The sequence below is a fragment of the Anomaloglossus baeobatrachus genome, chromosome 4 (genome assembly GCF_048569485.1).
Source record: "Anomaloglossus baeobatrachus isolate aAnoBae1 chromosome 4, aAnoBae1.hap1, whole genome shotgun sequence".
Taxonomy (NCBI): Eukaryota; Metazoa; Chordata; class Amphibia; order Anura; family Aromobatidae; genus Anomaloglossus; species Anomaloglossus baeobatrachus.
The window spans coordinates 265761192-265774757 of NC_134356.1; the positions used below are offsets into that span (position 1 = coordinate 265761192).

The window sequence follows — 13566 nt, forward strand, 5'->3', positions numbered from 1 at the left end:
TGGGCCTCGCCTGTAGTCCTCGTCCCTAAGAAGGACCGAACCACTCGGTTCTGCGTGGACTACAGGGGGCTCAATGCGGTCACGGTCGCCGATGCGTACCCAATGCCACGCATCGATGACCTGCTCGATCAGTTGGCCGGGGCTCAGTACCTGACCATCATGGATCTGAGCCGGGGATATTGGCAGATCCCCCTGACTCGCAAGGCCAGGGAACGCTCTGCCTTTATTACCCCATTTGGACTGTACGAGTCCACGGTGATGCCATTCGGGATGAGGAATGCCCCTGCCACTTTCCAGCGGATGGTCAACACCCTGCTCAAGGGACTTGAAGGGTACGCGGCCGCGTACCTGGATGACATTGCCGTCTTCAGTCCCACCTGGGAGGACCACCTAGAGCATCTAGCACAGGTGCTCAGGCGGATCCACCGGGCAGGTTTGACCATCAAGCCGGGAAAGTGTCAGCTGGCCATGAGCGAGGTCCAGTACCTCGGTCACCGGGTAGGTGGGAGAACACTGAAGCCCGAGCCTGAGAAAGTGGAAGCCATCGCATCCTGGCCCACCCCCAGGACCAAGAAGCAGGTGATGTCCTTCTTGGGGACCGCTGGGTACTATAGGAGGTTTGTTCCATGCTATAGTAGCCTGGCAAAGCCCTTGACGGACCTCACCAAGAAGAAGCTGCCCTCTGCAGTCGATTGGACAATGGACTGCGAGACAGCCTTCCGGGCCCTAAAGGACGCCCTGTCCAGCCCGCCCGTGCTACAGGCAGCCGACTTCACGCGGCCGTTTGTAGTACAGACCGACGCCAGTGACTTCGGCCTCGGTGCGGTGCTCAGCCAGGTGGACTCTGCGAGCCAAGAGCACCCAGTCTTGTACCTGAGCAGGAAGCTGTTACCAAGGGAAGTTGCCTATTCCACGATGGAGAAGGAGTGCCTGGCCATAGTGTGGGCCCTGCAGCGTCTGCAACCCTATCTATACGGGCGCCACTTCATCGTGGAGACGGACCACAATCCCCTCAGCTGGTTGCACACCGTCTCTGGGACGAATGGGCGATTGTTGCGATGGAGCCTTGCGCTCCAGCAATACAACTTCACCATTCGCCACAAAAGGGGCCGTGACCACGGTAACGCAGACGGGCTGTCCCGACAAGGAGAGGTCGCGGACGGGCGCACGGGGGAACACCGGAGTGTGCTGCCCCCTAGCGCCCTCAAAAGGGGGGAGGTGTGAGGCAAATCCCGGGATATGAAGATGAATTATGACTCCAGTCATAATCCCTCATCACTCCCTGGCAGTGCCCCCTCCCTTCTTGTTCTCAGTGTTCCACTCACACCTCCATGGCCATGTCCTGTGATATGGAGATGAGGTGGTGTGGGAACAATGGACACAGGATGACTCCCTGCCGTCACCCTGTAACAAGAGTTGTATCTCATTAGCAAGGCTATGGAACTAGCTAGACAGAACGACTCCAGTAAAAAATGGTTCATATCTCGCAAGCCATATTTCCGATAAATATGGCAACCATAAAAATGGTGTCTCCGCATGTGGACGATGCCGGCACCCCCTTTTTATGGGAGCAGGACATTGGGAAATGCCCCAGGCGTGATATCAGCCAATGGGGAACTGGCAGACAGGTCATGAGTCCCCTCGTTCTGTAGCTAAATTCATAACTGTCACAATGAGAGCATTGGCGTCCGCCTACGACGCTCCCAGGCAAAGTTATGGCCAATATCCCCTTTGCTGGATAATTCTGATCCATGCAGGGGGAGTGGCAGTGCTTCCCTGTGAGGTCACTAAGGTAGGAGGGGACCTGGATCTGCCCAGGTTGATAACCCTACTTCGGCCATTTTCCAGTGTTCTTCTGCTCGGGGGCCTGGTTGGGAAAGACCTGTGAGGGAGTTCCTGGAAACCTGGTCTACAGCGCCCCCCTGTGGCCAGACGCAACAAGGTAACTGCTGGAACTGTGTATGCCTGTTTGTAACCCATGCTTTGATTGTAACTGTACTCTGACATAACTGTATATTCTGTAGATTCCCTATTGTATATATTGTAGTTCTAGTGTGCTTTAGGCTGATTAAATTATATAATTAATCTTGGGCTGTTCTGTTATCTCGATCTTGAATCCCACGTCTGTGTGTTCGGCTAATAGTTACCGTAAATCGGTTGGTGGCAGCGAATTGTGCCAAGGATTATTGTGGGGAGGCCAGTGAGATTCGGGGAGATTTTATATATTCCGCCCGCGGAGGTCGGGGGAATATATACCTTACTCTCACCGGGGACCCTTCAATAATCGGCATAAGTAGTATAGCGGCCTCCTTGCTTATTGTCGGGCAATTCCATAATTGGCCTGACTATAAGAGGGGCGCTAGAGAGCGCGTCACGTGCTCTGTCTGTCGGTCGGGAGGTATAAAGGAGGGGTGACCCCCCACTTGTTACCCCCCGATTGTGACGTACTGGTAGCCAGCGCGGGGGATTTCTGAGTGACCCCCCCGGTGGTTTGTGACAGAGGACAATTAGGGATTTAAAGAAGTACGACAAAAAAAGACTATCGTGGTTTGGGCGTATCAACGCTATTAAAATGGATGTTCTTCCTAGGTTTCTTTTCTTGTTCCAAACGGTACCTATTCAGCTGCCGGGGAGTTACTTTTCCAAAATTCGGACGGCTTTGTCAAGGTTCGTTTGGGGGAATAGGAGACCTCGGACAAGCATAAAAACTCTTACCAGACACAAAAATAATGGAGGGGCAGGGCTCCCAAATTTCCAGTTATACTACAGGGCAACTATTCTAACGAGGATAATGGATTGGCACTTCCATAGGAACTCGAAACAATGGGTCGCGATCGAACAGGACGGATTGGGAGTCCCTTTGCACTTCCTCTCATGGATGGGAAAGGAGAGTAGGTCACAGATAGAGAAGGGAATGGAGTTTATTTGGACAGTGATGGGGACGTGGGATGGTGAGGTTAAGAGGGGTTCTCTCTCACAGGGGAGGGGTCCACTTACCCCCCTCTTTGGCAACCAGGAGTTCCCTCCGGGGCTTCATTCCAATAAATTTCTGGGATATACTCGGGTGGAGGAAACTCGTTTTTTTCATGTGCTCCAGGGAAATACCCTGCCCCCTTATGCATCTCTACGGGCCACAGGGAGAGAGGTTTCCTGGATAGAATATATGCAGCTGAAATCGTTTCTATCCAACCAGGACAGGGAGAGGAAGTTGAGGACCCCCCCCCTACTCCATTTGAGAAATTGTTCTTGCAGGGTTCGTCACCTGGGCATGTCATCTCTCTTATTTATAAAATGCTGAACCAGAGAGACATGTCGGACAAACCCAAATTTGTCTATAGATGGGGAGAGGAACTGGGAGAGGACATTTCGGAGGACAGATGGAGCAGGGCGTTTCTGTGGACCCACAAACTTTCTCTGGCTTGTGCCGCCCAAGAGAAAAACTATAAAATTCTCACAAGGTGGTACCAATACCCGACCAAATTGCATGCTATCTTTCCCTCAGTGTCCGACATGTGCTGGAGATGTGGTACAGAAAAAGGGTCTATGTTACATATATGGTGGAGCTGTGCTAAATTGCAACCATTCTGGGACTCAGTGTTTTCTCTGTATAAAAAGATGAGTGGGGGTGAGGTGGAGAGATCTCCCCAGGTGGCCCTCCTCTCTATCCTCCCAGGTTCATTCAAGTCACAAAAGAGGGACCTGCTGCGATTTTGTTTAGCGGCAGCCCGTATAATTATTCCCAGATACTGGAAACAGACTAGATGCCCCACGTTAGCTGACTGGGTAGAGGAGATGGCAAACCTCCAGAGAATGGAGGAACTCACAGCTGAACTTAATGGGCTCACGGAAAAATTTATCACAGTGTGGGGACCGTGGATTACGTTCATGGAGTCTCCTGAGTTCACGGTGAGTCTGGCAGGTTATTTGGGATGAGAAATGGTGACATACCTTGTCTTCCCCTCTCCCCACACACTTTTTCCCCCCACCCCCTCTTTACCCTACTTTCTTCACTCTATTTGATTCCTTCTTTTCTAAGCTTATATCTGTTCTTTTTTTTTTTTCTAGTTTTCTACTTTTTCTTAAATTTTTATTCAATAACTTAAAAGGGGATTGTTTTATGCTGAGAGTGGTCTTGTCAATTATCAGGAAGACATGTTTAGCTGGAACTCTGATTTCTAGTGTATGGTTTGCCATGGAGTGTTAGCATAAGGATAGCTTATAGAGTTCCAATGAAATCTACAATGTGATGTTATTTTTGTCATTCCGAAACTGAGAGATCACTGTTTATGTATTATAATCTTTATAAATGTTCAAGATGTATGATTGATTTATAAACTTAATAATAAAACAGATTTGAAATAATTACGACCAAAAAAAAAAAAAATTCTATTAGTTCTTTAAGACGGTGTTCACATAATTTGTTGATGATGCATCTTTTTCATGCAATTTTCTGAAATAGCGGTAACAATGCAACCTTTTATTCTGAAATTTTTTAGACCCCCCCCCCCCTCCAAACAATACAAATGCCTTGTGTGAACATAGAAAAGTTCTGATTGGCACCCTGGGTGGATAGTAGTGCTCAGAGGTGGGATAGATACCCAGCAAATAATATACAAAAGACCATGGCACTACTTAATTGTAGTGAGGAGAATGTTATTGATCTCGGTCTGCTGTGAGCCTTTCCACTAAGCATCCACCATACTCCTCCTAAGAGGCCGGAACATCAAGGTCCTGGAGGACTGGAACGTTGGCCATCTTGTCAAGTGTGGTCTCCGTGAACATGACATGTCGATAGGTCAATAATATTTTCCTTGCTACATCTAAGGAGTGTTGTGATCTTCTGTAAATTATGAATCATGTGATCATGGCCTAAAGGATAAGCTCTTTTCATATGCATTGCATATAGGAGGGTTCTCTATTAACTGTAAAGAGAAGCCACTGGTCTGGAGGACTGTCATTATATAGGTCCTCGCACAACAATATGCATGCTATCATTTTGTAGCAATCCTTTGTGTCGTGTCTGAGAAAATGTAAGCTTTGAAGCCACTTTACATTTTTGCTATCTAATACGAGAGCACCATGATGTAGCGGTTGGGACCCTGATTCCAATGATATGTCACTTAATAGGCTGTGTGTTTCAGTTTGACTAAAATTAATGTTTTATCAGATGGAGATTCACTCCTAGTCAACTACTTTGTGTAAGCACTCTACCACCACTGTTTAGCAGCTTTTTGTCAAGGTACAGTGTATACAGAAACCTGCCAATCAGTGGTGTATACAGGGTTATATAGGTCTCAGCATTCTGAGCACTGCTAGATGTGCAGCCGAGAAAATAGTATTTGAATCCAAATGAAAGCATTCAGACCAGCAAGTGATAAATCGCTGGAATCAGGGTCTCCATCTCTACATTATGCTGCTCTCATATTACATAGCAAAAGCCTGGTGACTGATTCCTTTTAAACTTTTAAAATGTGAAAACCACAAGAAAGAAATATAGACATTACTGAGATTCTAGATTAGTCATGTTGTTGTCTATAGAGCCAAAACTCTCACTTTCATTTTTCCTAATTACATCTTCCCCACTTCTGGTCTTATGCACAGAAAACTCAAATTTGGTTCTCGGGGCTGAATCGTATGTGCGCGTCTCTTGACAATACAGAAGCTTAGGTATCCATGGTTAAGACCACTCATATAGTGACAGTTGTTAGTGGTTGTAACCATGAATACCTAAGCTACTGCAATACCCTGCACATGAGGTAAAAGACATTGCTAACTATACTACATTTGTAATTGGCGGTATTTGCCAATATTGGTATTATTATTATTACACCCCTACTACGGTAGATATAGGGATAGCATCTTTGAGATGGGAATACCCCTTTAAATCCGCGCCAGGTAGTGTTCTGTTAGATAATGGCTTTCATATACGTGGAGGGGAAAGGTGTGAAGCGTGCAGTACATGTGATAGGAGTAATGTATATCTATATATTGAGAAGAACAGTAAAAAATCTCCACATTGTAGCTGTAATAATGATGTTGAGAAGCCTGATGAAGGTGTTACTAAGGCACGTATATAATTGTGTAATGGTCATGACTTGTAGTCCTAATATCTAACATTCTTCGTTTGTCTGTATTGTATGTGGCGTTTGTGGTTTGGGACATCTGTACAGATGTATCACATTTTACTTTTCAAGTTTGCTTGACAGGGTCAGTGCTGCTTGCCCATATGATAAGGTTGGACAACAAGCCAGCCAGCAACTGCTCGGTTTGCGTAAAGCTGTCTACAAGACCGTCAGAACTAACTTTCGAGTCTCAAGGCTCGCTACGTTGTACATGCTGAAAAGATATCCTTTTCTCAGGTGGCCGAGCGTTTAAAAAGAAAGGAATGTGTTCTTTAACGTGTTTAAATGTTATTGCACTTCTTGGAGGCCCCCTTTTAAGAAGACCTATCTCTTGTTATAAATATGTAATTTATACCATGGCATAAATGCCTCTACCCTCTTAAATCTTGAGGCCTTGGTTTAGTTTTGATTTCACTTCTTCATGCCTTAGATATGACCCCATCTTCCCTGATTGCACCTCTTCACGCCTTAGATTTGGCTCCATCTTCCCTGATTGCACCTCTTCACTCCTTAGATATGGCTCCATCTTCCCTGATTGCACCTCTTCACTCCTTAGATATGGCTCCATCTTCCCTGATTGCACCTCTTCACGCCTTAGATATGGCTTCATCTTCCCTGATTGCACCTCTTCACTCCTTAGTTATGGCTCCATCTTCCCTGATTTCACCTCTTCACTCCTTAGATATGGCTTCATCTTCCCTGATTGCACCTCTTCACTCCTTAGATATGGCTTCATCTTCCTTGATTGCACCTCTTCACTCCTTAGTTATGGCTCCATCTTCCCTGATTTCACCTCTTCACTCCTTAGATATGGCTCCATCTTCCCTGATTGCACCTCTTCACTCCTTAGATATGGCCCCACCTTCCCTGATTGCACCTCTTCACTCCTTAGATATGGCTCCATCTTCCCTGATTGCACCTCTTCACTCCTTACATATGGCCCCACCTTCCCTGATTGCACCTCTTCACTCCTTAGATATGGCCCCACCTTCCCTGATTGCACCTCTTCACTCCTTAGATATGGCTCCATCTTCCCTGATTGCACCTCTTCACTCCTTAGTTATGGCTCCATCTTCCCTGATTTCACCTCTTCACTCCTTAGATATGGCTTCATCTTCCCTGATTGCACCTCTTCACTCCTTAGATATGGCTTCATCTTCCCTGATTGCACCTCTTCACTCCTTAGATATGGCTTCATCTTCCCTGATTTCACCTCTTCACTCCTTGGATATGGCTCCATCTTCCCTGATTTCACCTCTTCACTCCTTAGATATGGCTCCATCTTCCCTGATTTCACCTCTTCACTCCTTAGATATGGCTCCATCTTCCCTGATTGCACCTCTTCACTCCTTAGATATGGCTCCATCTTCCCTGATTGCACCTCTTCACTCCTTAGATATGGCTCCATCTTCCCTGATTGTACCTCTTCACTCCTTAGATATGGCTCCATCTTCCCTGATTGCACCTCTTCACTCCTTAGATATGGCTCCATCTTCCCTGCTTGCACCTCTTCACTCCTTAGATATGGCTCCATCTTCCCTGATTGCACTTCTTCACTCCTTAGATATGGCTCCATCTTCCCTATATATAAATCTAGTCTTTTTAGTCCAGTGGGTGTGATCATCAGCTTTTCTATATGGGAGTCTTCATGAGAACTCTACACCTACTTGGTAACAAAACTAGATTTATATACAGGGAAGCAGGGCAAAGTCTCTGGAACGAAGGCACAAAAGAAAACCAAAGCCATCTTCAGCATTTACAGAAGGTAAAAATACATATTTTGGCATTTTCTCCAAAAATCAAGATATAAAGTTTTGCCTGGAAAGAGTTACCCATTAAAGGGGTGGTCCACCACTAAGCATGGTGGCCACATCGATGTAAAGCTGTGAGAGAAGGCTTTTTCTAAATACCTTCTGTTGTCAATTCTTCCTGTGAGTGGTGCTATTGCGGTCCGCTCATCCCCCATCACGTGACCCTGTCTGCAGTGACCTCTTCAGGTGATGTCACGTCAACTTCCAGAATTGGAAGTTAACCCGGCATCGCCAAGGCGAGATCCAGTCTCCATGAGTTACTGACTGAACTGTGGGTGGAGTTTCATCACACATCGCAGCCTAGCATCGCATGGTGCTCTGCGGTGCGGTGAAGTAGAGACCGCACGAGATGTTGGGCTGTGACATGTGATGAAACTCCACCCACAGTCAAGTCACTCATGGAGATCGGGTCCCACTTCGGTAATGCCGGGGTCTACTTCCAATTCCGAAAGTTGACATGACATCAGGGGTCACTGCAGCCTGGGGTCACGTGATGGGGATGAGTGGACAGCGATAGCGCCGCTCACAGGTAGGATGGACAACAGAATGTATTTAGAAAAAGCCTTCTGTCTCGGCTTTATATCGATGTGGCCACTTTGCTTTATAGAGGACCACACCTTTAATTTGTACAGTGACATCTCAATCTCCTACATGAAGTCAGTGCTTGCTCCATCAGTTTTTATTTATAGACCCTAGGGTGATATAATATATTCTCACACAATCTATTCTCAATGGTAAAAGCCGGACAGATCATACGAGTGGAACAGCGGCACAGCTGTCAGGTGCTGTGTTGTGTTGCTCTATTCCAGCTCTAGCCCATCTGGCAGTGTACAATAACCCCACAACTGCAAAAATACGTGGGAGCTGATGCTGTCTGAGTGGATGGCTAGAAGTTCTATACAGAAATCCACAAGTACACTTCTGTGCCAGCATTAGGTATATGAGCGGCTGGAACAAGGGGGCACTGTATTTATATGGTATTTGGCGACCTGAAGAAAATATATAGTTATTTGTAACCTCCTTTACCAATAACTTATGTTTCAAGTTTACATCTTATCACAATTTGAAGAAGGCAATTCTTTACATGAACTCTGCAATAATGACGTCAGTGTATCCAGGTTGGCCTTACGTGTAACACATCCCAAACTGCATGACTAGCCGTGCTGTAATGGCATGGCAGAGTTCCCTAAGGACAACAGTACTGTAATCTGTGATTAATCTACTGGAGATGTAAAGCCTCACTTTCTGGTGTCAGCTGGTCACCTACAGACCTTGACCCTATTGCACCCACTGATCTTCTCCACAGATAGACTTCTACTTTTACTATGAGAAGGTCCAGACTTGGTGATATGTACACTTTATACATGTATTTTCCTTGTTAATAACTTCGCTTTAGTTTTTCTTAACTCTGTTCAAACTTATCCCTTAAACTCGGAGATAGATAATGTGACTAACTACATCTGCGTTGTTCCCTTGAAAGACCTGGGCCTGGGATTAAGTGAAGAGCAGGTTTCTGAGGAGGAAGCCCATAATCTAACAGATGGTTTCAGCCTCCCTGCCTTGAAGGTAATCATTATTACGTACTTGTGCTTTTCTGGCATTATTAAGTGGGTTCTTTTGGTTAATGTTTCCCTGTAGTAAGACTCTATACATTGCCAGTATTAACTGTCTGATCATTGGAAATAGTTTGTTTCCTCTTCAATAGTTTTTCAGTTTTATGTTTCTGAAGTTTAATGCACCTTGAATCAGCATTCTCATATCATTGTGTTTTATTGTAAGATCTCTATACTTAAAGGGAACCTGTCAGCAGATTTGGGGCCTATATGCTGCGGCCGCCACCCATGAGCCTAACATGCTGTATATAAGAACCCAGGCCGCTGTGTAGAACGTAAAAATCACTTTATAATACTCACCTAAACGGTTGCTGCGGTGGAGTTAGGTCATATGGGCGTCTCCATTCTCCGGTCTCGGCACCGCCTCTTTTGGCCATCTTTGTTCTCCTTCTGAAGCCTGGGTGCATGACGCGGCTACGTCATACACACTCGCCGGCCCTGCGCAGGCGCACTACAATAGTTTGATCTGTCCTGCTCAGGACAGATCAAAGTGCGCTTGCTCAGGACCGTAATGCCGGCGAGTGTGGATGATGTAGGACGCCTCATGCACCCCGGCTTCAGAAGGACGACAAAGATGGCCGAAAGTGGAGGCACCGGAGAACGGAGACGTCCACATGACCGAACTCCACCGCAGCGACCATTTAGGTAAGTATTATAACGTGATTTTTACGTTCTACACAGCAGCCTGGGCCCTTATATACACCATATTAGAATGCTGTATGTAAGAGCCCACTGGTGGTGGCCGCAGCTTATAGGCCCCAAATCTGGTGACAGGTTCCCTTTAAAGGAAACCGATCTCCCCCAGAAACAATATCTGCAGGTATAGGGGTAAAAAGGGATTGTCAGCACAGAATGACTGTTCAAATCCAGTACAGGCGCTCAGTGCATCATGGCGGGGCCAGACATTTAATTGCACCTTCCCACCTGCTTGTTTTCTATCTATCTATCCTCACCCTTCTCTGGCTCTATTAAGCCAGAGCTGTCAATCAAAAAGGGAGGTGTGGAGATACAAAGAAAATAAGCAGGTGGCTAGACACACTTAAATGTTTGGCCCTGCCATGGTGCACCAGCGCCTGTACTTGGTTTGAACATTCATTCTGTGCTGAAAGGGTCTCTCTAAATAGAGGTTCAATCCTGTCTAGCTGGTTTACTGAATCAACAGAGAGAAAATAAAGTAATATTCTCCCTATAGTCACTTACTTAGGAAGTGGTTGCAGTCACCCCTCACTACACAGTGAGTGCAGCTCTTGTCACTTCCCTGCACTAATCAATGTGCAAGGAGTGATTACAGCATGGTCACTATGTAGTGACAGAGGATTTTACTACCTCCCTGCACCACCCCAATGACCACAAGCAAGGAGAGTATAACTTCAGTTAAAGGGAACCCGTCAAGTCCAATATGCACCGGAACCACAAGTAGTAGCCCACCTAGTAGCCCCCTAGTCCCTAGTATGATTCAGACCAATCATAAACCGGCAACAAAACACAAAGGAAAGAAGAGCACACCCATAGCTTAGAGCAGATTTCTCATTTTGTGAGACAAAATTGATCTCAGTATGACACAGCCTGGTTTCTTAGTCTAACCTCCTGCATGATTAGAAAGCACAGAAGTCGTTTGCATATTACAAAGACTATAAAGAAGCAGAGCGTACTCTCATGGCAGAACAGGATAAGAATCAGACTGATGGACAAAAAAGAGGAAACAATGGAGAAGGGACCAGCAGAGGAGGATCTCCAAGAGGCCCAGGGAAAGACTCGAGAAGCTTTGAGGAGCAATCGCTGGTGGAGAGTAGAGAGGAAAGGAGATTGAGCCCAAAACAACAAAATAATCCTCGCTCGGAACACAGAGACTAATTGTTGGAAATGGTCCATGACAACTGAACTGAACTAGATATTGCTGGTCCTGTTCTCGCACTCTCTTGCTCTCTTGATTTCACTCTCTCATGTCCAGTTTTGCTTTCACACTTGCTATCAGTTCCACTTTCAGTCTTACTCCTAACGTTCAGTCTCACACTCTCACACTCACTCTCAGTCTCACACTTTTTTTTTTTTTTTTTTTTTTTTATTTTTTTTTCTTTTTCCCTCCCTCACATATTCAGTCTCACTTTCAGTTTCACGCTTACTTTCAGTTTCACACTCACTCTCATACTCAGTTTCATTTTCAGTCTCACGCTCACTTTCAGTACCTCACGCGCTCTGTCTCACTCTTTTTCTCCCGCATACTCAGTCTCACGCTTACTTTCAGTTCCACTTCCAGATTCACTTTCATTCTTACTTTCACTCGCCTATGTCCAGGAACGACTTCCAGGCGTAAATGAAGTGGATCTGTCTGCTCTGAGTGCTGGGACGACCACCAGAAAATAGAGCTAAGTTGGACTTGAAGTCCTTATAGAGTTTTTGTCATACTGTACTATTTTTGACATTATTTAAGGTTCGTTGATGTGACTCATATGAATCCGGGGTTAGAACGTATACTCTTAAGGGGGGTGACTAGGGAGCTCAACAGTTTGGCTAGGAAAAGGGGAAGTCATCAGCATGGCGAAAAGAGCCAAAAATTTCCCAGAAGGGAAAACGTGTTCTACAGTTAATTGTTTATTGTTATATTTGTTATACCTAGAAGGTGGGGAAAAGATATATCAAGCCTGGGGGGCAAATTCTATACCTGGTAATAATTGTCTCGTCTCTTGTGAGTGCAGGGCCCACAGGGGAGGAAGTAGTAAGAGCAAAATACAAAGGCAAATTTGGTACAAATAATTACATGGAATGTGAAAGGCTTGAGATCTCCTAACAAACGAGCAATGATACTAAGACATCTGAAAAGACTAAAAACAGATATTGCATTATTACAGGAAACGCATTTGAGGAAGGAGGACTTTTTTCGCATGAAGAAATACTGGGTGGGTACTGTATATGGGGCAGAGGCACAAGGTAGGAAAGCGGGGACAATGATTCTAATACATAAACAGCTCAGCCATGAAGTAGTGACACACGAGGCAGACGACCAGGGACGGTGGCAACATTTAACAATCATTAGTCCAGCGGGTAAATTAAGTATCTACAATGTTTACGGTCCAAACTCCCAACAGAGCATATTTCACGATGGCATAAAAGCCAACATACTAGCAGATGGGGAGACCAACATCATAGTAGGAGGTGATTTTAACACAGTTCCAGACTCAGCTGAAGACAGGAGGAGGGGGAAGGAGAGGACAGAGGATGTGGACAGAAGGCCGGACCATAGGGATGTGACATTAGAGGACGTGGGTTTGAAGGACATCTGGAGATTAGCTCACCCACATGATAGAGAATATACACACTTCTCGCATCCTCATGATAGCTGGTCGCGTATTGATCAATTTTGGATTTCTCAAGGCCTAGTTTATGGGGCACAAGAATGTGTGATAGAAAACATGGTGATATCTGATCATAGTCCGTTGAGATTGGGTATCAGAGAGCAGTTCAAGAGGGGTACAGATATCATATGGAGATTTCCCTCATTTCTTCTCAGACAAGATAATTTCCACAGGGTATTACGAGAGTGGTGGGGAGAATTCACAGAGGAAAACAAGGAACACAAAGGGAACCCAGTGCTATACTGGGAAACGGCAAAAGCGGTCTTGAGGGGTCGCCTGATTGGATATGCGGCCATGATCAAAAGGAAAACCAATGAGAATTATAATGCCCAGAGTGAAGCAGTGCGGGTAGCATACACAAAGTATTTGGCTAATAGATCTCCCACGACGAAAGACAGATGGTTGGAGGCAAAAAGGGGGTTTGACGAATGGGCAAAAAAAAAGGAACAATTATTTTGGTCGCACAGGGAAGCAGAGCTACATAGATTCGGCAACAAGGCGGGGAGGATGCTGGCAAATTTGGCAAGGGGTAGCAGGAAAATGACAGTGATTTCCAAATTAAAAAGAAAGGGGGGGGAGGTGGCCACAGATCCTAAGGAAATTAATAAATTGCTGGGACATTTTTATAGAAAACTATATGGGCCAGGAAACAATGACATGACTGACG

The 13566-nt window shown here is 45.7% G+C and overlaps 1 protein-coding gene across 3 annotated transcripts in view; it reads left to right on the top strand.

Annotated features, from left to right (window-relative positions):
• The window catches only part of VEZT (vezatin, adherens junctions transmembrane protein), a 111776-nt gene that overhangs the window by 65632 nt on the left and 32578 nt on the right, over nt 1-13566 (top strand). For 2 of the 3 annotated variants that reach the window (XM_075344812.1, XM_075344814.1), the window contains exons 6-7: nt 6195-6344; nt 9352-9499. In XM_075344812.1, the coding sequence (XP_075200927.1) occupies nt 6195-6344; nt 9352-9499 (298 nt within the window). The remainder of the gene's footprint in view (nt 1-6194; nt 6345-9351; nt 9500-13566) is intronic. The other variant, XM_075344813.1, reaches the window with a different exon arrangement.